The following is a 24,805-nucleotide window of genomic DNA, read 5'->3' as shown; positions in this document are numbered from 1 at the left end:
TTTGCCCCCCGCGCCGAGTGCAGGCAAGGATCCACCTCTAGAGAGTAGCTTATCGGAGTTGGCCGCCCCAGTCACTCCACGGACGGGATTTCGGCAGTTCGAGGAGTTATATCTGTCTGTCATTACATCTTCATCATGCTCATCATGCTCTGCACGCGGACCGATTTCGCCGAGCCTCAATTCCGTGTTTAGCAACCATGGCCGCTTTGAAAATCAATTCTGAACGACTCAACTCCATGCTGAAATCCACATGCACATCATGGGGCGCTTTGGGGGCACCGTCAACAGGGATGAGTCGGTTGACTCTCACTCAGGAGGACAAAAAGGTGCGAGACTGGCTCATTGGAGAATGCAAAGCGCTGGGATGTGAGGTTAGAATAGATCAGATGGGCAATATCTTTGCAATCCGGCCAGGGACGGCAAAAGACAAGAAACCGATTGCGATGGGAAGTCATCTAGATACGCAGCCTACAGGTACGCCGAGGGGTCCTTCTACGCATCTTTGAAGTGGGTGTAGCTAATGGGCATCCAGGAGGAAGGTACGACGGCATCCTGGGCGTCCATGCAGCCCTCGAAGTCCTCTGCACTCTCCACGAGAACCAGGTCGAGACATACTGCCCCATCGCGCTGATAGACTGGACGAATGAAGAAGGCGCAAGGTTTCCGGGCGCGATGATGGCGTCTGGTGTATGGAGCACTAAGAGCTCAACACCATTAGAAGCATGCTGGGGGATACAAGACAAGGAGGGCGTATCCATGAAGCAAGCGCTAGAAGATATTGCATACCTAGGATCAACGCCATGTGACTACCGGGAAAATGGACTAGAATCCCATTTCGAGCTCCACATCGAACAAGGGCCACTTCTAGAACGCGCAAACAAGACAGTGGGTGTTGTGACTTCAGTGCAAGGCATGAAATGGTACGCGGTGCAAGTCACAGGTGCGGGAGGCCACTCAGGAACCACGCCCATGTTAGATCGTTCGGATGCACTAGTAGCAACTTCGCGCCTCATTACCGCCGTTCGGGATACAGCAAGGAAGACGGAGCTTGGTGTTGCGACTGTGGGCGTCATTACCTGTGATACATACAGTCAGGCCACTATTCCTGCTAGAGTAGACTTTATCATGGACATCCGGTGCTCAACAGATGAAATGGTGGATCAACTCGCCACGACTATTTTCAAAACCTTCGACACCATAATCAAAGAAGAAAACAACGGCACTTCATACGAGATAAAGCGCACATGGGGACTTCCAAAGTCCATATTTCATCCACAATGTATCGAAGCGGTACGAGCGTCAGCCCTAAAGGAAGTCAGCGAGAATCAGATCATGGATATGAAATCTAGAGCGGGCCATGATAGTGCGTGGACGTCGAGAGTCTGCCCCACAAGCATGATCTTTGTGCCCTCTAAGGACGGCATTTCGCATAATCCCAACGAGTACACTAGCCCGGAGCACTGTGCTCTGGGAGCGCAGATCTTGCTGCAGGCGGTTTTGGGATATGATGAGAAGGTGCGAAAGGGCGATTATTAGGATAGGTAATCGAGCTTGGTTGCATCCTGTTGAGGCTCATCATAGCTTTTGACACTCCCATGATGACCTTCTGGTGTTGCGCACTCACACTAGCTTCCTTCCCTCCAATGGCTTTATCTTCAACGGTAGGAACCAACTCCCGTTCTGCGCACCCCAGGATTCCCACAGCTTTTCACACCTCTTCCAACTCCATTCATTTAGCCTCTCATTCTCAGCCACACTTCTCTCCACCCACCCGTCTCTCTCATCTGCCACCATGACCACCTCCCTGCTATTTCCTTCCGTAACCCGATACTCCTTCCAAGGCGCCTTCCCATTTGCAAACGTCACCCACAATCGTGCATGCTGGTCAGAAATCTGTTTCAATGCTTCGGTGGGGTATCGAAATTGAAAGGTGCGGAAAACAAAGTATACATCCACCCAGTGATGTGCGAGTTGGTAGAAGGGTTGGCCGGGAAATGGGTTCCGAATGTCAAAGATGTACCGGTATACTCTCTTGTCGGTGTGTTTGGTTAGGTGTTGGGCTAAGGCGTGATTTGGACCTGTGTAGATTGGTTAGAAGGACTGGATGAATGGAGAGAACTTTATGGTAACTGGTGAAGGAACTTACCGTCAAATACTACGTCACCGATCCAGCGGGTGGCGGCTGTGAGGAAGAGGTTGGAGTCCATGGTTGGCGTGATGTTGTAGGCTCGTAAGCAGTGTGTCCAACCGTTAGTTACGGAGCCTTTTGGAGGCTGTATAGTACAGTTACGGAAGAGGAGGCTGTTACTAACTAACTGTACGGAGGATATAACGTCAGTGTACAGTTAGGATACAGTAACTGAAGTATATTAAAGTATTATAAAGTAATTGCGCTAAAGCTAAAGACTATACCTAATTAGGAAGTTGTAATACCCCTTATAAGATCTACTGTTGTTAATCTTACTATTTTAATGTACTCTGTAAGCTTAGTTAGCTTACTAGTAACAGCGTTGTTACGTAACTAATTCTTCTGCAGTTAAAGAGCCTCTATTGTTAACACTAATAGTTAATTCCTCCTTATTGTAATAGTCTTCTTAGCCTGTAAAAAGCACTGCTCGCACTTACACAAGGTTGCTAGGATTAATAAGAAATTAAGGGTAATTTTATAGAGGATAGGGTAGTAAAGTTAACCTTACTGCTGCTACTACTTTGTTACGATCTACGGTTGGACCAGCGTAACCCCACCAGCAGTGCTCAACAATCTAGCTGAATTGGAGCAGGGCTCGCTTACGGACCAGCCGGAGGACACGGAGGCAGCACGGCTTCCTAAGATTATGGAAGAATGCTCTGTCTAATAGGAAGGTAGACTGCGTGTTACTAGGAGTTTAAGAAAGCTTAAGAAGCTTTTCTTAGTAAACTTTTATAAACTCTACTAACTCCCCTTAGCATCCCTAACACATGTATATAAGTTTTTATATTAAATAACCTTTAAAAGGTGTGTTTAATATTTAGTTTATTCTTTATATAGACTAAGTAGCATTTAGCTTTCTAAAAAGCTGTAATACTATTTATATATCTTACACTATATATACCTCTAACTCTGTCTAACAGGACTATTTAACCCTAGCCTCTCTACTGCTGCACATAGGGCAAACTACAATCTAGTCACTCTCCCTCCCTCTATTAGCCTAATAGCCTGTACGTAGGACTGTACACCTTACTAGATTAGCCTCTTATTATCTGTTCTACTTTCTACTTAGGAATATTACTAGACCTAAGTGCTTTATAAAGTAAAGATTATAACATTAAACACTACCCCCTTTAAAAAGTATAGTAACCTTTTAACATAACTTAGATTCTAACATAGCCTACACTATGCTATTAAAATTTATAAAAGTTCCTACCTAAAGCAAAGCTGTTTTAGTAAAATAGATTAACTCTATCTAGGACAACATTAAAGAACTTTAGTAAATTAGTAATAAAGTTAGCAACTTACTAAAACTTAAGTAAAAGATAGCTAACTTTTACTAAAAAACTATAAGCTTATAAAACTTCTAGCTTTTAGTTAACTTTTATAAAGTAACTACTTAAGCTTATTAAATATATAAACTATAAGTAAAACTAGCTAAAGTTTAAAATATCTTAATAAATAAAGTAAGTGTTACAGCTAAAAAGGCTTTAAGACTAGCCCCTCTAAAGCTTTTTAAAGAATTATTAAAAGACCTCTAACTATTCTTTACTAAATGCTACCTTTATATGCAATATAATAAAGAAGCATTTTAAACTAATGTAGAAATAATCTTCTAGATAGGATTACACTTAGAAGGCCCCCTTATAATCTAGTTCTAACTCTATGCTAATAATTAGATAGACTTTAGAGCTAATAGCGCACTACTTAACTTTAAAACTAAAGAAATATTTAGCAGTGTTAAAAACTTTAAAGTAGCCTTATTAGCTATTTATAAAACCCTAGATAAAAAAAGAATTACAGCTAACAAACTAGATAATATAAGACAAGGCAGCAGACTAGTCTAGAACTATGCAGCACATTTTAGGGAACAAATGGCTATTTGTGGATAGAACAACTAGAAAGCCTTATGCTATATGTTTTATAACAGACTAAATAACAAAGTAAAAGATAAGTTTATACACATAGACTAACTAACTACTTTTAAAGACTATATTAAAAAAGTAATAACTTATAATAACTACTATAAAAAACATAAAAAAGAAAAGAAATTAAAAAGAACTTTTTAAAAGCTAGAATTTATCCTTAAAAAAAAAAAGCTTTTATAATATAATAAAAAGCTAATAGACTTTAGTTATGTAAAGTATATATAAAGCCCCCTCTTTAAAAAAAGCTAAGTTCTAGGACATAATAAGCTGCCTTTAACAAAGGAATAATAAAAATAGCTAAAAAATAAAGCCTACTTAAACTATAAAAAAGTAGAACACTTCTACTAAAACTACCTAAACTTCTAGAAAGGGGAGAATAAAAATACTACTATAATAATAAAAGCTATTACTGCTAAATATAGCCTTACAGATAAGGAAATATAAGAAAGACTAGATAATAAACTTTACTAGTAATATAAAAAAAACTACTCTTTAAATAACTGCCCTAAAGTGTATTAAAAAGTAGTTATTTAAAACTTTAGTAGCTTTAATATAGTGTTACAGAACCTTATAATTTTTAAAAGATATAAAAAAGAGACTTAGATCTAAGAATATATTATAAATATTTAGAAAAAAGAAAAATAGTTTCCTTTTTAAAACTAGACTTCTAGTACTTTAGCAAGAGAGCTTTTCTAACAGTTTTAGGGATGCAGGTGCTAGAAGTGTAGGCTACTACATAACTACCTAAGTAACTATATAGTCTTGCTTTACTAAATAAACATTAGCAACAACTACTTAATATTTAACATTATATAAAGGATAGCTAAAGTTAAATATAACATTATAAATAAAAAAAAATAATAGTAATTTTTTACTAAGATTAAAGATTAAAAGCTAAAGTAGTTAGGTAAACCTGCTAAGTTTAAAGTACTATAACTAGCACCTAAGAAACCTAAGACACTGCTCCTTAGCCTAGCAATCTCTAGAAAAGCTCTTACAGTACAACAAAATTATAGACAATGTGTCCTCTGCAGAAGCAGCACCTATAGCACAAACAAGTGCTAGTAGAAGGAGCACCCTGTACAGCTAGTACAAACAAAAGAATATCCTTAGTAGACTTAGAAGAGTCCCCTTAACACATTACATAGACCTAACAATTGTCTGTACCCCTAGTATTAGTGTACACAACAATATTGTGTTAAGCACTAGGATAACAAACATTAAGCAGGATAGTAGCCTACATAGAAAAAGAACCACAACAGTTGCCTATAGCAAGGAACAGCCTTAGCCTACAAAACTACAAATTATTACACTTGTTAGACAGCTCCCCCTTATAAGCAAGAACTATAAATAAAGTGTAATAAATAAAAAAACTGCAGGTTCTACTACTTTTAGTAAAAAGTAGTAAGAAAAAAAGACTACTTAATGTTACATTATCTAGTTAAAGATTATAAATGTAAAGTAGCTAACTACTATAATTAAGAACATTAAACTTATAAAAAAAAAAAAAATAAATTTAATAATAACTTATAAGACATTAACTCCTATTCTCTTTCTAATAAAAAAGTTAAACATAACATATCTACAGTAATTATAGTAGAGTAAGGGGCAGGACATAGCCTAACAACCACTTTTATGTATAAAGAATAGCCTAAATTAGCCCTTATAGATAGCAGATACACCTTTACTGCTATAAATAAAAATTAGGTAGATAAGTAAGGTATACTATTTTACATAAAAAAAAACTTATTTAAGGTAACCCTTACTAATACATTATTAATTAAGTATAGTAAAGAATAGATTAACCTAGAAACTTATAAAAAAAACTTTAAAACTTCTAACATAAAAAATTAGAGATTTATAAACATACTTAAACTAAAAGGTAAATATAATGTAATCTTAGGCTATAACTAGCTTAGAACTTACAATCCTGTAATTAATTAGAGAACTATAACTATAAAAACCTCTAACAACTATGCACACATAACCTAGTTAGCATGCTATAATAATAGATGCCTAGTTTATAAATAAGCTAAGCAGAGTAGCAGTTACTACTTTAAGAAAAAGAAGCTTTAGAAATTCCCTTACTAAGAGCTAAAAGCTTAAGTAATAAAAATAATAAAAAAAAAACTTAAAAAAGTCTCTTATAAAAAAATTAAGGCAGATAATAACATAGAATAGATTAGTGTTATACAAGTTTAAAAAGAAAGTTAAATTCTGCTTAAATATAAAGACTACAAGGACATGTTTAAAACACTAGAAGACTCTAGAAAACTACTACTACACTAGCCTTAAAACTATGCTATTAACCTAATAAAAGATTATAACTTAAAGACGCATAAGCTCTGCCCTTTAACTAGGGCACAGAAAGAGGCCTTATAAGAGTATGTTAATAAGATGTTAGCATAAAGCTATATCTAAAAAAGTTATAGTCTTATAGCCTTAGCAGTAGTCTTTGCAAAAAAGAAAAAAAAAAATACAAGTTTATTAGAACTATAAGACTTTAAATAATAACATAATCTAAGACTAGTTTTCTCTACTAATTATATAGAACATTATAAACTAACTAAAAAAAACCTAGTACTTTACAAAGTTTAATGTATAAAATAAATTTAATAAAATAAGAATATAAAAAAAAGATAAGTAGCTTATAGTGTTTAAAACTTTATAAAGGCTTTATAAATTATTAGTAATGCTTTTTAGCTTAATAAACACTCTAGCAACCTTTTAGCAAATTATTAATACTGCTCTTAACCCTTATTTAGATGTCTTTACTCTAGTATACTTAGATAACATCCTTATCTATTTAAAAGACACCCTAGAAGACTATGTACAGAAGGTATAAAAAGTTTTAGAACAGCTTAGAAAGTACAGACTTTACTTATAGCTCTCTAAATATAAGTTCTATGTTACTAAAATAGAATACTTAAGATTTATAATTAATAAAGAAAAAATAAAAATTAACTTAGCTAAAGTATAAAAAGTACTAGAGTAGCTAGAACTTATAATAGTTAAAGAAGTAAAAAAATTTCTTAGACTATTAGGCTATGTTAGATAAATAATTAAAAACTATTTAAAAATTACTATACTATTAATAAACACTATAACTAAAAAGCAGGTAATAGCAAAGTTTGTTTAGACCCTAGAAATAAATAAAGTATTTATAATGCTAAAATAAGCTATAATAGATAAACTAGTATTAAGAATGTACAACCTATAATTAGAAATAAAAATCTACACAGACGCATCCCTTAAAGCTAGCAGAGCTACGTTATACTAAAGGCAGAAAGACAGAAAATAGCACCTAGTTGCGTACTACTTTGCTAAGTTCTTAGGTTCTAAAGCAGGCTACAGCATACCTAATAAAGAGCTAAAAGTAATATTAAATGCTGTAAAAGTATAAGCTATAGAGCTACATAAAATAGCAAAGCTATTTAATATTATAACTAACTATGCAAACTTAGTTATGTTTTTGTTAGTAAAAAAACTATTACTAATGTACATAAAATAAGTAATAAAACTTGTATAGTTTAACTATATTATTAAGCACATGCCTAGAGCATAAAACTAACAGGCTAACACTCTTAGCTAAAGACTAAACTACTTTAATAAAGAAAAGAAAAGAACTAAAAAGTTTACACTTTTTAAAAAAACTAATAAAAAATAAGTCTATAATAAACTCTAACTTATAAAAGAATTTTACATGCTTATAGCTAGTAAGCAAAGATAGAAAAATCTAATCTAAGAATATTATAAATTTCTAATGTTTAGACATCTAGAAATAGGCACCCTTTAGAAAAAGTTAAGGGCTGCTATACTATAATAAATACTAAAGGTAAAGCAACTATGCACAGAGGTGCTTAGAGAATGCAATACCTGCAATAAGAATAACTTAAGAAGGTATAAGGCCTATAGATATCTTTAACTAATTAAAGCACTAACGCTACTATAGATAATAATTATAATAGACTTTATTATAGAACTACCTCTATCTAAAGAACTAGAAATAGACAAGATGTGTAACATAATTATAGTAGCTCTAAATAAAACTACTAAGTACCTACACACCTAGCCCTTAGAAAAAACAATAATAGCTAAAGAATTTATTTATAAATTAAAGCAAAATATAATATTAGTATATAAATGCCTTAAGATTATTATCTCTAACTAAGATAAGCTATTTACTAGTAGTTTTTAAAAAGTAGTAATGCAGCACCTTAGCATAGCACACAAGCTATTAATAGCCTACTACCTGCAGACAGATGAATAGACTAAAAGAGCAAATATAGAAATAAAAAAGTATTTAAGAAAGTACATTTCCTATACTTAAAATAACTAGCTAGAATAGCTTCTAATAGCATAGTTAGTAATTAATAACATAGAATTAGCTATAATAAAAAAAACACTATATAAAGCTAATTTTAAATATAACTTATACTTTATAATGCATAAAAGTTAACTAATAGACCTATAAAAATTAATAGATTAGCTAATAGACCTACACTAAATATATAAAAGGTTAGCTATTAAAGCAAGATCTAGCAGAGCAATAATAAAAAAGTATGTAAATAAATTATAATAACTAGGACTAGAAATCTACTTAGAAGACTATGTGTACTTTAACACTAAGAACCTTAAGATACCTAGACCTTCTAGGAAGCTAGTAGAAAAAAAGATAGAACTATATAAAGTCCTTTAGACCTAATAAGACAACTGCAAGCTTAAGCTTCCTCTGCATATAAAGATACACCTATAGTTCTATGTCTTTAGACTAGAAAAAGCACTTAAGGAAGTTCCCTTGTCTACTTAAAAATAAAAGAATAATAAAGCAGAATATAAAGTTAAACACATTATTAGTAATTAAAAAAACTAAAAAAAATTTTTAGTAAAATAAAAAAAGTAGCTTACTAGTAAAAACACATAGAAACTAGCTAAGAATTTAAAGAATGCGCAGCTGTTAGTACAGAGGTACCTTTAGGCTTATTTAAAAGAAACTAGCTAGGTAATAAGGCACCTATATTAAAAGGAACAGCTATATTATTACTAAATAGTAGCAGCCTTTAGAGACAAGTCCTAGCTAATAATAGTTAAAAAAAGAAATAGCTCTTTACTTTAGCTTTAAGAGCTTTTATTTTGTCTAAGAAAGATAAATCTTTTTTAAGGTACTTTATGTAATAAGCCTCTAGTAAATCTAATAACTTTTAGATATAATTTTATCTAAAACACTTTTTATCTATTGCCTCTAAAGTCTTCTAAACCTAATGTAACATCTAGTTACTAAGCTCCTACTTATAAGCCTTTATAATAGAAGCTTTTTAAAGAAGCGTTTTTTATTCCTTCTTTAACTAATTCTATGCAGTGTTAGAAATAAAAGTGTTGCACTTGTTATATTTTTTTATACACTTAACATAACTGTCTAAGGATAAAGTTAACACATAAGATAACTTTAAAAATTAGTAAGCGCTACAGGGCCTTATTTTTATCTAATAAAGAGGGTTAAAACAACAGGCAACATAAGGATAGTAGAATAAATAAGACTAACAAGCTATTTAGTATAAAATAAATAGATGTTAGAAATGCCTTTTAGCAGGTAAATGCCTACTTTATAAATAAACTCTTACTAACATAGTTGTGTAAGCAGAGCAGCAAGGACACTGCTAGGAAGAGGGGGCAGCGTGTTACAATCTACAGTTAGACTAGCGTAACCCTACTAGCAGTGCTTAACAATCTAGCTAAATTAGAGCAGGGCTTGCTTACAGACTAGCTAGAGAACACAGAGGCAGCACAGCTTTCTAAGATTATAGAAGAATGCTCTGTCTAATAGGAAGGTAGACTGCGTGTTACTAGGAGTTTAAAAAAGCTTAAGAAGCTCTTCTTAGCAGACTTCTATAAACTTTACTAACTCCCCTTAGCATTTTTAACACATGTATATAAGTTTCTATATTAAACAACCTTTAGAAGGTGTGTTTAATGTTTAGTTTATTTTTTACATAGACTAAGTAGCATTTAGCTTTCTAAAAAGCTGCAATACTATTTATATATCTTGCACTATATATACCTCTAACCTTGTCTAACAGGACTGTTTAACCCTAGCCTTTCTACTGCTGCACATAGGGCAAACTACAATCTAGTTACTCTCCCTCCCTCTATTAGCCTAATAGCCTGTACGTAGGACTGTACACCCTACCAGATTGGCCCCTTATTATCCGTCCTACTCCCCACCTAGGAATATTACCAGACCTGAGTGCTTCATGAAGCAAGGATTGTAACATACTTAAGCAGCTAAGTAAGCAGCTAATCTCTAGCGTACTTATCTTCTGCTAGGGAATTAAGGTAGGAGTTTAACTTATTAACTTTTTGCCTCCTCTTTAAGCTACAACCCTTGTTATTATAGAGGATAGTAAGGTTAACTAAGAGAGCCTTTTTAAGGCGCTTATTATGTAGGTTGCTGTAAGCTACTAGGAGCTTCCTCTGTAATATCTCTAGCAACGCTGCCTCTTTTTTCTCCTCTTCCTCCTTAAAGGTTTCTAAGTAGCGTGTATAGATTTTCTAAATAAACAACTCTGCATGCTTATACTAAGATAGGTGGTGTTTCTAGTAGTCTTTAAACTAGAGGAGGCAGAGAGACAGGTTAAAGATAGTTGCCACACAGTAGTAGGAGATCTCTAGCTCTAAAACAAGAGTTTCCTAGTACGTAGTGAGCTTCTTAATGCTAAAGGCGACGCTGTTTTTAAGGTAGTTGCTGTAGTGCTTATAAGATAGGCGCTCTCTCTATGCTCTAAGCTTATTATTAATTACCTGCAGGTATACAATTGTTTGCTATAAGCTGCTGTAGCCTAATTTGCTAGCGCTGCCTTTAAAGCGTTTAGTTATTTTATAGAAGATCTCTAAAAAGTCTTTTATGCGCTCTACCTTTACCTATTTATTATTAGTAAGGCTGTTAAGTAGAGGATTATAACTATTATTTTTAATATTATTGTTAACCTTGTTAGTAAGGCCTATGTTATAGCGCTTAGATTAGATAAAGCGCTAGATAGGCTCTTTAAGTTTAAAACAACGTAGAATTATAAGATAAACAGAATGCCACTGTACGCCGCTATCTTGTAGTAGATTTAGTGTACTAAAGCTCTAGAGGACATCCTTCTTGCTTAGTGTAGTTATAATAGCTGTAAAGCTATTGCAACGCTTGTTTAAGTAGAGGACTAAGTTGCAGAAGTTATAAAGCTTTCTAACAACTTTATGCTGTTAATAAAGCTTAAATTAATCCTAAGAAGCTGTATTAGCTAGCTCTTATTCCTACAGGCTTATATTATTGCTGTAGATAACTGCCTTAATAATAATTTAGATAGTATGGCTAGCGCAGTGTATTTAGTTGTCGCTGCTGAAGTTAAGGTTTGTGTGTAAGTTAAGATAATTAATAAGCTAGATGTTGTTGTTTAACGCGTTATCTGCTACAAAGCAGTGGAATTTTAACTTAATATTGTACTCCTAAAGAACCTTAATAATAGTACGTGCTTAATTTGCGCTAGTCTTGTCGCTGTATAGGTTTTTGAAGCTAATAAGTAGGTCTTGCGGCTGGGTGTTGGCATCTATGTACGCATCTATAAGCTGTATGAGCTGAGTTTAATAGGGCTTACTTACTAATAAAATGCGCGACAACTCCTAGCATTAAAAGGTGGTTAGGACTACTCTACTTATCTAGGCTTAACGCAATTTTGCTATAAGCTCTACGCAACACAGTCTAAATCTTCTCTTTTTACTTTATAAAACTATTATAAAGATATTGTAATAGCGTAGTTAGAGAAGCAGAGAGAGTGTTAAGAAGATTAAGTTAATTCTAGGCAATAAAACTTTAACATCTAGCTAAGGTTAATTGCTGCAGCGACTAATTAGATACAACCACTTAGTTAACAAACACCTGCGCCAGAGCACCCTCCTGCCACAGCGTATGAGCTACCTGCCGCCTTGCTCCTGCTACCTCTGCTGCTGCCACAAAGGGATTTAAAGGCCTCTAAGGGCTATCTAGCAGTACGCTAATGTTAGCATTAATCTTATAAACCACCTTAAGATGCCTTACTATATAGATGTTGCTATTAACAAGTTTAGCTGCCTTTTAAACACTAGCTTTATAGTAAGCTTAACAGAGCCACAGCTACTTCTTCTTACCTGCCTTAGTAACGTGCTGCAGATCTGCACTGTATCTCCACATAAATGACACCTTCTAGCGCCTAAGGAGTTGCAACTTGTGCTTTACACAATATCCTAGCTAATCTGCGCTTAATTTAACGCTAGAACACTATATATTATCCTAGTTAATCTTAAAGGTGATTCTAACGTTATAGCAGGCATTATTTAGGTGCTCCTTAGCCTGGGTATCTTGCATATGCTTTGAAGGAGTTGCTTCACGCGAGGACAGCGTAGATGGACTAGGTGAGGCCATGTGGGCCTTCTCTAAGCGTCGGGATGAGGCAGCATGATATATCTGGGTGGCAGAACGGCTGGATGAGGCATGTGAGGATGAGGCATGTGAGGATGAGGCATGTAAGGATGAGGCTTGTGAGGATGAGGCCTGCGAGGATGGGGCCTGTGAGGTGGTAACATGCTGAGATGACTGTGTTGTTGATTAGGATAGGAATTAGGACATTATAATGGGCAAAAGAATAACGTAGATAGCATAGTTGCTAAATTTGTTAGAAGATTGCTAACAAAACAGGCAATAACAGCATTCTCTGCATTAATCTCTAAACACAAGCCCCCTGGCCCTTAGCAACCTGCCTTCAACCGCCTAAAACCACCAAAAATCCTATATAACTACTGTAAACGGTTAGTACAGCAGCCTCACGTATAGTACAGTATACTGAGTAGATGCCCTGTACGTACGTACGTGACCAAAATCAGTGTACTGCAGTACTGTACTATTAGGTGTACTAACGGTTGGACACACTGCTTGTAAGAGCGAAGATGCGTTTTCATCGCCAAGTTGCTCTGCTATTGCGGTCGTGAAGTTTGATGGAGTCAGAGACTGGAGGGCGGATATGAACGTAGTGCCCTTTAAACCGTTAACGACAACATCCAGAAGTGGATAAAACTTTGTACTTCAAAGCCAGTAGTTCCAAGGACCACTTCATCGACCCAGTTGCACTCCCCAAGGAGTTCTGGAATCCTATCCCATGTTACAACCCCCTTATCCTTCCCAAACCACTCCTCGCTCTGAACAGGGATCCACATCACTCCCTCTGCTGATAGTTTGCTGCTCACATCCACAATGTGCTGCACATCTAGCGTTTTCATTTTCTGATAAGCCAGCTCCCCTCGTTCCTGAATCTCCAATGCGTCCAAAAACTTCTCATACAACTTCTCAGCTTCACGCAGAGGCATTGGCGCAGTCATTGGCCCGATGATACCGGACATTAAAATTGCACGACTGAACAGCGGGCCGGAGGTAGGTGGAGAACAAAGCATTTGGTAGCATATCGACATACTGCCTGCAGATTCGCCGAAAACTGTCACTCGGGATGGGTCGCCTCCAAAGCCCACCATGAATTTCTGAATCCAAAGAAGGGCATTCCGTTGATCATACAACGCTAAGTTCGCACCACCAGGTGTAGCCAAGTAACCTAGCGCCCCGAGCCGGTACTGGAGGTTGACTGCAATTATAGGTTGATCGTCATTTATGGACTGCTCCACGATGTAAGCAGTGTTGTGCTGTTGGTCGATTTTGCCGAGTACAAAGCCTCCGCCGTGGATATAAACTACTACTGGGAGGGAAGGAAACTTTGCTGAATCTCCTTCTAGATATGATAATGGGACGTTGATCTGTAGGATTAGGCATCCGAATTCAGAGGTTGGGAAGTCCGAGGAAGCCGGTTCGTTGGGGAAGGGTCCACCACCGACGGCGTCTGTGGCCAAAGTGTGCGGACATGCGAAGCTGCTGAGTGTCAGTGCGTATATATCTCTTAGTGAGAAGATGTATACCCTGGTTTGGTGAAGTCTCTGGATGTACTGAAGAGGTCGTTGAGAAGGACGGACTGCTGGAATCGCGATGGAATGGTCGCGTAAGGTACCGCTCGGAACTGGACAACGTTGTCTGGAGTGACTATTCCAGTCATCGACCCTAGATCCGGGTGATTGAAAGAATATTTTGGCGTAGTGCTATCGTCCGGTCCCATTTTGTCTTCGCTAAAAGTGGGGTTTTGCCGAGAAGAAGTAACCTAATGTGATCTGGATAAGAAAGGGTTCGACGACAATATAGGGGATACATGAAACGCTGGGGATGTTGCATATATTCTTAGAGTTTATATATCTGAGCCTCGGAGTAACTATCAGGAAGCTGAAAAAGAGTGGTTAAAGCCTCCAATGAGCGTGACGGGAAACCCTGGAACAAGGCCCGATGATCCGGTTAGGCATGCACCAACGATGGATGATACAGGGTTGATGACTGACTTTCTATTTCAACCTTCGAAATTCAAGAATGGGTCGTGTCTCTAGGGGTGAATCCATACAGCTAAGGGGCGAGGCGAAAAGATTTTGGATTCGATTGGGTTCGGATGCAGTGCTGCTCTGGCGATTATACGGCGCAGGTGTTACTGTCCAACATGCCCTGAAGACTTTCTGGTCCATTATTCGATGCAGTGTCTCCTTTGGTATTGCGATGTGTGACCGGGTTGCCGGCAGGACCCTCGAAGCCGCTTCGTATCGGAAGCTAGGGGCACCTCAGTCCTTCTACACTCAAGTCACAGGTTTGCTTCATAGACACATGTAATGGATCGTTTACATGTACATATCTTGTATTCATACTACCTTTTCATAGGGGTCATGTTCGCATTATCATTGGTATCTTTCCCGCATCGTCATTCCACCGTCACAATAGCCAGAGAAACTATTCAGTTCGTAGCATTCTCCTCCATCAGTACTTTGATCGAACATCCTCCACAGCAAAAAGTCCAACGCCTCTGCAACCGAACTTCTCAGATGAAAACTCTCTTCACATCTATTTTCTGGCAGGTCGGGTTCTGGGGAGTAGCACCAACACCACCCATAGCCCAAGCAAGGGTGGTGTATGTGTAGGCATAGTAGGTCGTACACAGATACCAATTGTAGACTTTTAAGAATTCATGTGAGGGTGGGGAGGTTCGGTCGTCCGTGTATGATCCAATATACATGGATCCACATTCATCGAAGCTAACATATGTCGTTGTGGTATTGTCCGGGTAGATGATGGGAATGGCGGTATCCGACGTAGGGAGAGAGGAAAGAGTCATGGCTGAGGGGACCATCATAGTCGGATTCTCGGAGTAGTAGAAGTCGTAGCTCAGGACTCCGGGATTGTCGGTACTTGAGTTCGTCGTGTCTGAAGTGTTGTGGTAAAAGGTCGTGTATCGCTCAGGGGCGTCGTCAATAGTACCAGCCCGACAGAATCCTTCAATGGCAGCTCCTTCATGGCAGGCACCGAAGACAGTCCCATTAATGGTTTCGTTGAGACTGGAGACCACCATGAGCCGGAAGAATGGAGAACGGTTGATATACTGAGCAGCAGTGGAAGCCACGAAGGGAGCGATAGTGGCGAAAATAGCGAAGGCCTTCATTATGGTGGCGATCGTTTGAGCTCAAGTGTATGTGAGAGAGAAGACGATTAGAAAAGAGACAAGAAGGAATGTAGCTGGGAATGGGATCGGCAAAGACGAGGGCAAAAGAGTGAGCAGGTAGGGGTGGCAGCCTTTTATACAATATATTAATCAAGGTATGGTGATTTAAAAGGTGCAGGAACGTCGCATCTGGATCCCTCATCCCATCACATATGGCATGTGCGACTGACGAAATGACGTTGGATCTTGCAATGGTACGCTACTCGGAATCTCCACAGCGCCACAGCGGTTGCCTTTCAATGCCTCAGGTTTATATCGAGTCAAGTCGCGAGCATATCTGGAAATAGGAACGTTGCTCTGGGCTTAATCTGCAGCATCGTCCCCTCTTTTGCGACTTCCTACTCTGGTGGGTAGACTGAACCTAGTACCTGATTGCTACATTGGAAGGTTGGATGAACGACAGTTACTTCCAAGTTCTTCAGGAATTTGAACATAGGTTCGCGGCTTCTCCTCGGATGGTCATCCTTCCATAACATTAGTGTAGCTGGAACGCTCCAGGCGAGACCTGTGCAAGTCATCGACAGCTTCGCACGACAAGAGCTATTCACCAAGAACAGAAGTGTGTAACACAGGGTATGCCGAACGCCGGGCCGAACCCTCTGAAGAAGCCACGGGGGGGTGCAAGTGACAAGCGAAGTGGTATCAACCGTGTCAAAAGGAGGATTGCTGAGGAGAATGAGACGAGACTACCTGGTCAAGATCTCGGGACCGCAGCTCTATGGAAGCTAGAAGAGAAAATGCCCGATGACAAAAGAATAGCAACAATACACAGGAATAATCACGAACGAACTCCTGGGCTCCATACATTTGGCGCTGGTGCACATTCGCAAAACAAAACCGAAGGAGCGAAAGGCCTTCAGAAGGAAATATTGGCTGTAACAAATCGACTTTCACACTGACCTCGATCGCTGACCACAAGCTCAATGCCCTGCACAAGTGTTGTTGCACACTTCTTCACTTGTGCTACGAGTATTCGATCGGCCCGGGTGGCAATCCTCACGGTTTTCGAAATCATGTTGACGCGACTTGTCTGGTGACAGGGTTCTCAGGATGGAGGGGTAACTTATTGCTTTCCGAACCTGGCAGTGCTGGCGTCACTTGAATCCGCTAACCCTTGAGTTTTTGGTAGAACCTTGTCATTTTCGATCGGGCCTTTCTTCTTTTGTCCTCTCCCTCTTCAGTATTGTCCTATGATGCGGCGAACTTGCGATTACTCAGCGGCTGACATAGAGCGCCTTCAACGAAAGGAAAAGCCGACGAGTTCAAGAGAAGAGAAAGTCTCCTTTTCTCCATTTTGCGCGATCCTTGGAAGGTGATTATTATTAGCGGATAGCCCATTTCTTTCGGCTCAGCGAAAACAAGCCTAACTCGATCTTCGTCAGCACCAATTCCTTCAATTTGAACAGGGTTAATTTGAATCGCCCCCATGAGCTGGCAGCGTTGTGCGATCCTATCTCTGTTGGAGACAGCCGCAATACAGCACCGGAAGATCGTATATCCAAGCAATATCTTCATTCTATTCATCCTTCTCTTTTTATCGCAATACTTAGCCGTGTTTCTCTACAATATTTTCATCTACCCATTCTACAGCTCTCCATTGCGGCATCTCCCTGGTCCAAAAGTAACCCTTTCCCATCACTCCCCCAATAGAAGCATGATTGACACTTCATCAGGACGGAAACTTCTTCTTTGGTCAAACTCTCAAGTTCCTCAAAGCCGAAGGACCCAATGATGTGGTCCTAACGTATATGCGACAATTCCCAGATGCTCCGCTAATCCGCTACCTGCACCTTGGGAATACAGAGTGGTTATTAGTAAATAGTGTCCGCGCTTGCAAAGAGTTGGTGCAGACGAAATGCTATTCTTTCGAGAAACCGGAATACTTTCGACGGATTGTGGGAGAGATTGTTGGCATCGGGCTGGTGAACGCGGAAGGGGAGGAACACCGCAGGCAGAGGAAGTTGTTGGCCGGTATGTTGACGTGGGATGAGACTACAAATTTAAGTGAGAGGTGGCTGATAACCGTGTTGGTTATAGGTCCATTCTCCGTGTCGAACATCAAGAAGCTCGTTCCACTCTTCAACGACAAATCCCGTGATTTGTCTAGGCGGATCGAGGAGCAGGTGCAGGAACATCCAAATGCTCCTATTGAAGGTGACCTACCCAAATCATTAGGAGAATTAAACTAAAAAAAATTCAGTCAACCAAAACTTCGCTAAAACGACTTTAGACATCATTGGTACTGCTGCTTTAGGTGTTGAGCTGTGTTCGCTCTCGACATCTGGATCAACATTCTCGAATTTGTATGCGCAAATCTTAGACCAGCCTCCAATAGGCCAGCTTATTTCCGCCATTAACATGTTTGTTCCTATTCGGAACTGGGTTCCCTTGAAAGCGAATCGAGATTTCCAGCGCGCCAACGGCGAAGTTCGACGACTACTGAGAGAAACGATTCGAAAGAGGAAAAAAGCCATTTTTGGGGAAAGAAAGGGGAAGACTGAAGTCAGGAAGGAGTTCACGGAGGAAGGCAGCAAGGATCTTCTGACTTTCATGATCTATGAGAAGAGTGAAGGGGCGAACAAATGGAGCGAAGACGATATTTTAGGCCATGTTCGTTCTACCCTAGACCCCCCCACACCCTACTAGGCTCATGCTGAAGAGATCGTAGCTTCTAAACTTCATGGCAGCCGGTCATGAAACTACTGCAGGCGCTTTAACTTGGTTGATCCTTGCGCTCTGCCTTCATCCAAACATTCAATCTCGCCTCCGTGAAGAAGTCAAAGCACAAATTCCACATTCTAATCCACCCTCCTTTACCGAGCTTGAAAACCTATCCTACATGAACAACGTTCTCAAAGAAGCGCTACGCTGCTATTCACCATCCACACTCATTCCGCGGACGCCGTCGCACACTATCACGTTCTGCGACACCGTGATCCCAGTCGGTACAACGATACTGCTGAACCCCTCCGTCTTACATCTTAATCCGGATATCTGGGGCTCGGATGCAGAATCGTTTAATCCAGACCGGCATGCATCTGAGTATATAAACGAGAATGAGCAGAAGAGTATTAGAGACCCCTTTGCACTGGAGGCGTTCTCAAATGGACCAAGGATTTGCATCGGCAGGATGTTTGCGATGTTGGAGATGAAGAGTGTGTTGGTGGAGCTGTTGCGGAAGTTTGAGATGAAGAGGGGATGGGGTAAAAATGGAGAGAGACTCAGGGAGGGGGAAGAATATGAAGGGGTAGGAGATGAAGATGAAGGATTGATGGGCGGTGTTAAGCTTCAGAATTTCATCACCTTGAGATCTAAAGATGGGGTGTGGGTGAAGTTTAGGATTCTTGAAGCTTGATAACTCGGAATCAAAATCTACTTTAATCTTTAAGTGAATTCCTGATGTTTAATTGTAGCTGCAGTACCTTGCGAGGCTCGTAGTAACGACCATAATGGCCCTCTGTATTGGGCAATTGCGGGGCTTTGTTCCGAATACCCCTGTCCTTTCTCGAAGGATTCTAGGCTATCGAATTCTGGGATCGGAACTGTATATGAATGGATACGAGAGCGAGATATATAAAATAGATCGCGTGCCCCACCTTACAGGCTTTAGGAAGTTGAGGATTGCGTGGCGTCGCGACAACCGTATACTGCAGCGAGCGACGCTAGAAACACTACGGATCGAGAAAATTGTTCAACAGAGGGCATTAAAGGCTACAGGCGTTATCTAGAAAATATTCGGATTATTCCAGAGACTACTCAATTAATCCGTGTTCTCCAACTCCAGCATCCATGCAATATCACCTCATCGCATCCGACACTCAAGATGGCGTCTCCGCAGGACTGCACAACCATTAGTGACATGGTGCAATCGCTCCTCTGTCGTGACCAAATGGTATCAAAATACGATTTGAACTCAATACCCGCGTATATGGCGCTTCTATCATGCGCGAAGAATATCGTGTCGTATGAGTTCGTATCCTTCCTTTTCCAATTCCCCCAATATTTCGCTTCTCGCTCTCTGTCTTTTTCTTGGACCTTTCCACTCCGAGATTCCTTCCCCGACCTTTATGTTCTATCTAAGTCGCCTCCAGCATTCTTTCCGCCCCTGACTGCATCGCTCATGCAATCCCAGGCCCGGGGGGTTCCTCTACCACTCCGTACGCTTCATGCCTATGCTCCATTGGCCTCGGAGACAGGACATCCCTTATAGCAGACAAGATCCAGCACCAGTGTTCTGCGCCGTCCATCCCATCGTTAGCCTGGCAGGGGATAGCGGAAAGCTGGTGTGAAAACGCAGCCGGAGGCTTTGTTCTCGGCCCAACGACAACGCAGGAAGAGAGAAGCACAAGGACAGAGTGGACGAGTTTCATGCATACCGTTACAGGATGGGAGACTGCGGTTTCAACTCGTGGTGGGACGGAGTCTGGTGCTGAGACGGAGACTGCGAGGGGAGATATGTGGGGTTGGAATACTATCACCGGCTCGGAGACTTCTGGGAGATATCTTTTCCCGCCGTCGACGCCTCCGAGTCCGTCAAATGCTGGCGCTACATCAATTTCGCCGAAAGTCGGTGCCCCTATTATTGTTGGCACGGTGCTGGGTGGTGTTGTTGGGATTCTACTGCTATCATTGGGGTTGTGGGTCTGGAGGAGGCAGAGGAAGAAGATGAACGAGGAGGAACGGGAAATTAAGAGGAAGGCCAAGGGGAAAGAGAAGGCCGGTCACACTGAAGAGGCTGTGATCAAGAAGGGAAAAGAGTCCGCCAATGATGACACAGAAGGAGATCAAGGGAAAGGGACAGAAGGGGAAAGAGGAGGGAATAAGAGTGAATTATGATATACATCGGTAGTTTAATCTGTTTAGCATGCCCGGTCAACATCGATCACCATGATTGGAAAGTACCCAAGGAGTGAATTGTTAATATGCTAGAATTCGTCTCGATTTCGTTTTCTATGCGCTATATGCGATATATGTCTGCAAACACCCGCATGTAAAAAAGAGAATCCACCCCAAAGCCATTCTAATAATATGTTCAATGAAGATAACCTGGCTAATTCACCCACCACGCTATTACAACAAGAACAGCGTAACGCTGAGCGATACAATAACAAACATGAAACTTGAGGCCTTTGTTCCCGAAGCCGCCCCCTGGAACTGCTGTGTAGAGTTTCCTTGTTCCTTCCCTTGGAGATTGAAGGGTTGGTTGCCCATTATGCTCAGAGAACTTTTGTCCCCCATACTACCTGACACGCACTGGCCTTTGCCCCATTTAGCGTCAACGGAAGCCTTCCACAGCTTCGTGACATCTTTCCAGGAGTCAAAGGTGTTGAATAGTTTGCAGTCTGCCGCCTCGTAAACAAATTCCAAAGGTGTCTCGCTGGAGTCGTTCATTCGAAGATTATCGAGCGAATTGACGCGACCGAAGATGGGAAGATCGGGGTTGGTGTGAGCAGATCGTATTAAGAGCTGTTCAGTCGCAATGATATTTCCAACCGCAGTGGCGTTGACACGCTCCGCTGTGGAAACACCAATGACTTGCTGGGTGAAGTTGACAGCTAGGGCCAATAATTGAATAAGAGAGGGGAATGAGAGAACTTGAGAGCCTTTGGTCCCGCCAATACCTTGCATGGGGGCGTTGATAGGACGACCGCCGATGGCAATGGTTTGGACTTTACCTTGCTCTCGCATGAGCTCAGAGAAGATGGAGCAGGTGGATGAGCACATCCCGTCCTGAAGGATGACGATATTTTCGGCTTCAAAGGGTTGAGGAGAGGTTTCAGAGTTAGAAAGGTAGCCAGTGAGATTTAGGCCATCATAGGGATAGCCACCATTAGGGTTCGAGAACTATGCCTCGTTAGCATTGATAGTTGCAAGGTAGATGCTGAAAAATACTTACATTGTATCGGCGAGCGGCAATGAAGGTGTCATTGTTGTTAGTGTAAGGACCATAGTAGTCCCTAAAGCTCTGAAATGGCTGGTTGCTAACATTCAAGACGTTCTGGAAGTCGAAGGTGCCAGCATTCTTGTAGATAGTCTCATACAGAACAGGGTTCTCATTAGCAAGGGTCGCATTCGTCACGAAGTCGGCAATGGCAGCGCTAAAGACTTCAAACGCCTCATGCGCTCTGTATCGTGACGCACCATAAGGCACGATGCCAGGAAACAGCTGCTTGAAGACTTCGAAGCCTACAACGATAGTCCCACCCCCATTGCCCCTAAGGTCAACAACGAGCTTCTTTTTTCCTTTTGACCTCGCATCGGCTAGGAAGGCTCTGAGTACTTTTTGAGTCTCCACTGCTGGGTCGGTTTCATTAGTACCTAGGCCGAGCGTTGGGCCGAATTCTGGAATTGCAAGAACTGCGACATCGTCGTAGCCACTGCCGTTGAGGTAGTATCCTTGAAGAGCAAGCGAGCTCTGCACGATGACAGGACTTGGGTATCCTGTGGGTCGCGGCAGTGTTTTAGATAAAGCAGTTGAGGTAGAAGTGGCGTTGAGTAGGGCAGCAGCAGTGGTGGTAGGCATGCTCTCAAGCTCCTCTGTTGTGTCTAGTACACCTTGACAGAACTGTTTGAAGAAAGACGGCCCATCAATGACATCGGTAAAGTTTGTGGATGCTGCAATTTGAGCAGTATTAGGGATTGTCTTGGTGGTGCCGTTGACGAAGACAAACGTCGTGTTGGCGCCATCGTATTCTCCTCTTACAAAGGGACCATCCTCATCAGCCGAGAGTCCAATAGATCTTCGAGCCTGATTGGGAAACAGCCTATTGTACCGAGCATCGGCATCGTGATAGTTGGCTTGCGAGGCAATTTCGTTCAAGTACTCAGTTGCGTTCTTGCCGTTCACGGTCTTTATAGGCGATGGGGTATAGTTGAACTTGGCTGCCATAGCCAAATCTGAGTTGAGGAAAACGTCAGGAAGGCTGGTGTAGTCCTGCGAAAGTGAGACAAGGACACCACCCGCCCTTACGAAGGGTAGGACTGTAAGGATATCCGAAAGCCAGTTGAAATGGTTATCGCCAACACTAAGAAAGAGCCTGTGGAGGTCAAGCTGCACTTCGTAATCGCTCTTGTAGGATCCTTTTTGAATGTCTGCAGCAATTTCATCGAGCGATCCTCTGACATCGATGGGTTCTTCGTTATGTGTTTTGATACCGTCCTTGACATAGTTGAGATTCGTCTGGAACTCGATGAAATTCTTAAGCTCTTTGATCTGTTTGAGATCCCCTTCGACGTCTACAGGTACCGACTGCAGGCACGAATATGCAACACTGGCGGGGACATACACGGCCCCGGTTGCCTCAGGTGCAAGTGCAGCCCATGAAGCCGAGACTTCAGCGCAGGGCTCTTGAAATTCTAGCCTTTTGAAGAGGGTTGGTGCTGGTTCGAGTTCCTCTGTTGGAGCGCGTGGGATATTAGGAATAACGACCGATGCCGACGCCGTAGCAACCTGGAATAAAGATAAGGGCCGCATATTGTCCGTGTTTGGGGCACCCTATTTCGATGGTAGGCACGAAAAAGAGATGGAGTGGAATGGAAGAAATATCCTCCCTATATCTCTCCACGTCACGACAGAAAATGATTTTGAGGATAGGGGAGGCCTATACATCTTTATACAAGAACAAAGGGTGCACGGTACAAGCACGGATGGACGCGATCATAAACAAATGGGGCTGAAGTCAGCGATATATGAGCCGAAACATCTCGGGTGCTGTTTACCATGGGTCTGGTTGGGTCATTCGTTGTTTCAACCGGGGAGGGACCGAGAGGCTGAGCGGGTTACCAAAATACGCTTTTTAGTCGTTGGTTGCCATTCCCGAAAGGTGGAATGGGAAGAACTAGGGCCATAAGCATAAATGGAGATGGAAATGATAGGCAGACGTCAAGGGATTTGAAGGAAGGAAAGGAACGTAGCTCTAACAGCATCGCTGCAGGTAGTTACCATGGATCTGGTTCTAAACACGTCAGTTGTCTATCAGATCCTATTCGGCGTCGTCTTCCTTGGGTGCCTGAGTGTGTCGAGGGGAGGACGCATCACGACAAACTCAGTCTTCAGCTCTTTTGCTCGGTGCCTGTTGAGAACTTTCTCATCGCATGATGTGGGTAGCTAAAGTCAATCCGGGAAATGGGATGCTTGCTGGCGCGATCTTTGAGGCTCTTAGGGGGCTGTGTCAGAAGAGGCTGGAGCAATTGGGTCCGGCGGGTAGGGTTATTACATAATCTCAGCCCCATTTGGTCGGTGCCTCACTCCGGGGGTCAAACTGAAGAACACCACGCTTCTAACTTGGTATCTGGGTCAACACTCACTAAGAACTATGTTGTTTTGCTTCTCGCCTTTCCACTCCATGTTCACTATCTGCACCACCCTTTTCTCTTTGAACTGCGATGCTGCATCGAAAAGCAGAAATGGCAATCGAGTGTTCACGGAACCTAGCATCCGACTGTGCCCCTAAAAATAAGCTGGGAGATTTGATGATGATTAGATCGCCGCGGCCATACTAGATTTAGTGGGGTTGAATTTTGCAATCTTGAAAATCGCTGACGGTGCCAATATGCCTCAGCATTTACTGTGTTGGTTACGAAGTAGATTACGTACCCCGTAAACTGATGAGAGTATTTTTTTTTGCATTTCTTTTTTTTGACATGAACTGAGTTGATAGGAGTACATACGATCCCGTCAGATAGAAAAACTCCTGTACTGCGTTGCGGGATTGACTCAAAGCAGGCAAAAAGGGAGTTCTCTAATGCTACTCGTGCAAAATGGCATTTGAGCGTAGGGTTGAATAGCAACTTTAAGGTTTGCCCGTAGTTTGTTGAATCCCCCACCACGAAGTCACATTTGGACACAGAGGACTGATTATGTTTGGTCGTAATTATGGTGAATCTTTCCTTCCCTTAGAGACTCTTTGGCTTTAGAAATTAGCTTGAACGGTCAAAGCTCCGTTTTCATGTACTGTGGCAGGAGCCGACAAGCAATAAGCTCTTCGTTCGAGGATAAGCATCGCCTTGATGGCAAACCTAACGCCGCAATACAAATCCTATCT

The 24,805-nt window shown here is 41.0% G+C and overlaps 8 protein-coding genes across 8 annotated transcripts; 4 read left to right on the top strand and 4 right to left on the bottom strand.

Moving 5' to 3' along the window:
• Positions 1 to 151: 151 nt before the first annotated feature.
• BDR25DRAFT_333905 (amidase) lies at positions 152 to 1,649 on the top strand. Its single transcript, XM_033692886.1, has 2 exons — positions 152 to 474; positions 533 to 1,649. The coding sequence occupies exons 1-2, from the start codon at positions 198 to 200 to the stop codon at positions 1,534 to 1,536; spliced, it is 1,281 nt and encodes a 426-aa protein (XP_033548081.1). The 5' UTR covers positions 152 to 197; the 3' UTR covers positions 1,537 to 1,649.
• On the bottom strand, positions 1,621 to 2,231 carry BDR25DRAFT_223351 (uncharacterized protein; the record flags this gene model as incomplete). Its single annotated transcript, XM_033685099.1, has 2 exons — positions 1,621 to 2,078; positions 2,147 to 2,231. Coding segments are annotated over 2 exons (543 nt in total), but the record flags the coding sequence as incomplete, so codon positions are not given.
• A 10,709-nt stretch (positions 2,232 to 12,940) lies between these two features.
• BDR25DRAFT_223080 (alpha/beta-hydrolase) lies at positions 12,941 to 14,225 on the bottom strand (the record flags this gene model as incomplete). Its single annotated transcript, XM_033685087.1, has 3 exons — positions 12,941 to 13,165; positions 13,213 to 14,044; positions 14,092 to 14,225. 3 exons carry the CDS (start codon positions 14,223 to 14,225, stop codon positions 12,941 to 12,943), a joined length of 1,191 nt encoding a protein of 396 aa, XP_033548079.1.
• An 858-nt stretch (positions 14,226 to 15,083) lies between these two features.
• Positions 15,084 to 15,611, bottom strand: BDR25DRAFT_223139 (uncharacterized protein; the record flags this gene model as incomplete). Its single annotated transcript, XM_033685090.1, has 1 exon — positions 15,084 to 15,611. The coding sequence occupies one exon, from the start codon at positions 15,609 to 15,611 to the stop codon at positions 15,084 to 15,086; it is 528 nt and encodes a 175-aa protein (XP_033548078.1).
• A 1,411-nt stretch (positions 15,612 to 17,022) lies between these two features.
• On the top strand, positions 17,023 to 19,116 carry BDR25DRAFT_285682 (cytochrome P450; the record flags this gene model as incomplete). The annotated part of the gene is made up of 5 exons (XM_033688201.1): positions 17,023 to 17,382; positions 17,435 to 17,732; positions 17,799 to 17,915; positions 17,962 to 18,371; positions 18,430 to 19,116. The coding sequence occupies exons 1-5, from the start codon at positions 17,188 to 17,190 to the stop codon at positions 19,114 to 19,116; spliced, it is 1,707 nt and encodes a 568-aa protein (XP_033548077.1). The 5' UTR covers positions 17,023 to 17,187.
• A 651-nt stretch (positions 19,117 to 19,767) lies between these two features.
• BDR25DRAFT_24904 (uncharacterized protein) lies at positions 19,768 to 20,666 on the top strand. Its single transcript, XM_033685997.1, has one exon. The coding sequence runs from the start codon at positions 20,130 to 20,132 to the stop codon at positions 20,595 to 20,597; it is 468 nt and encodes a 155-aa protein (XP_033548076.1). The 5' UTR covers positions 19,768 to 20,129; the 3' UTR covers positions 20,598 to 20,666.
• A 165-nt stretch (positions 20,667 to 20,831) lies between these two features.
• BDR25DRAFT_313845 (uncharacterized protein) lies at positions 20,832 to 23,235 on the bottom strand (the record flags this gene model as incomplete). The annotated part of the gene is made up of 2 exons (XM_033691412.1): positions 20,832 to 21,605; positions 21,658 to 23,235. 2 exons carry the CDS (start codon positions 23,233 to 23,235, stop codon positions 20,832 to 20,834), a joined length of 2,352 nt encoding a protein of 783 aa, XP_033548075.1.
• A 29-nt stretch (positions 23,236 to 23,264) lies between these two features.
• On the top strand, positions 23,265 to 24,634 carry BDR25DRAFT_354490 (uncharacterized protein; the record flags this gene model as incomplete). The annotated part of the gene is made up of 9 exons (XM_033695326.1): positions 23,265 to 23,289; positions 23,337 to 23,584; positions 23,641 to 23,809; positions 23,842 to 23,955; positions 23,988 to 24,178; positions 24,245 to 24,360; positions 24,422 to 24,437; positions 24,484 to 24,539; positions 24,595 to 24,634. The coding sequence occupies 9 exons, from the start codon at positions 23,265 to 23,267 to the stop codon at positions 24,632 to 24,634; spliced, it is 975 nt and encodes a 324-aa protein (XP_033548074.1).
• Positions 24,635 to 24,805: the final 171 nt, after the last annotated feature.

Source organism: Lindgomyces ingoldianus, assembly GCF_010093535.1.
Source record: "Lindgomyces ingoldianus strain ATCC 200398 unplaced genomic scaffold BDR25scaffold_14, whole genome shotgun sequence".
Taxonomy (NCBI): domain Eukaryota; kingdom Fungi; phylum Ascomycota; class Dothideomycetes; order Pleosporales; family Lindgomycetaceae; genus Lindgomyces; species Lindgomyces ingoldianus.
Note: the sequence above shows the minus strand (reverse complement) of the source record. Positions and strands in the feature narration are given on the sequence as shown.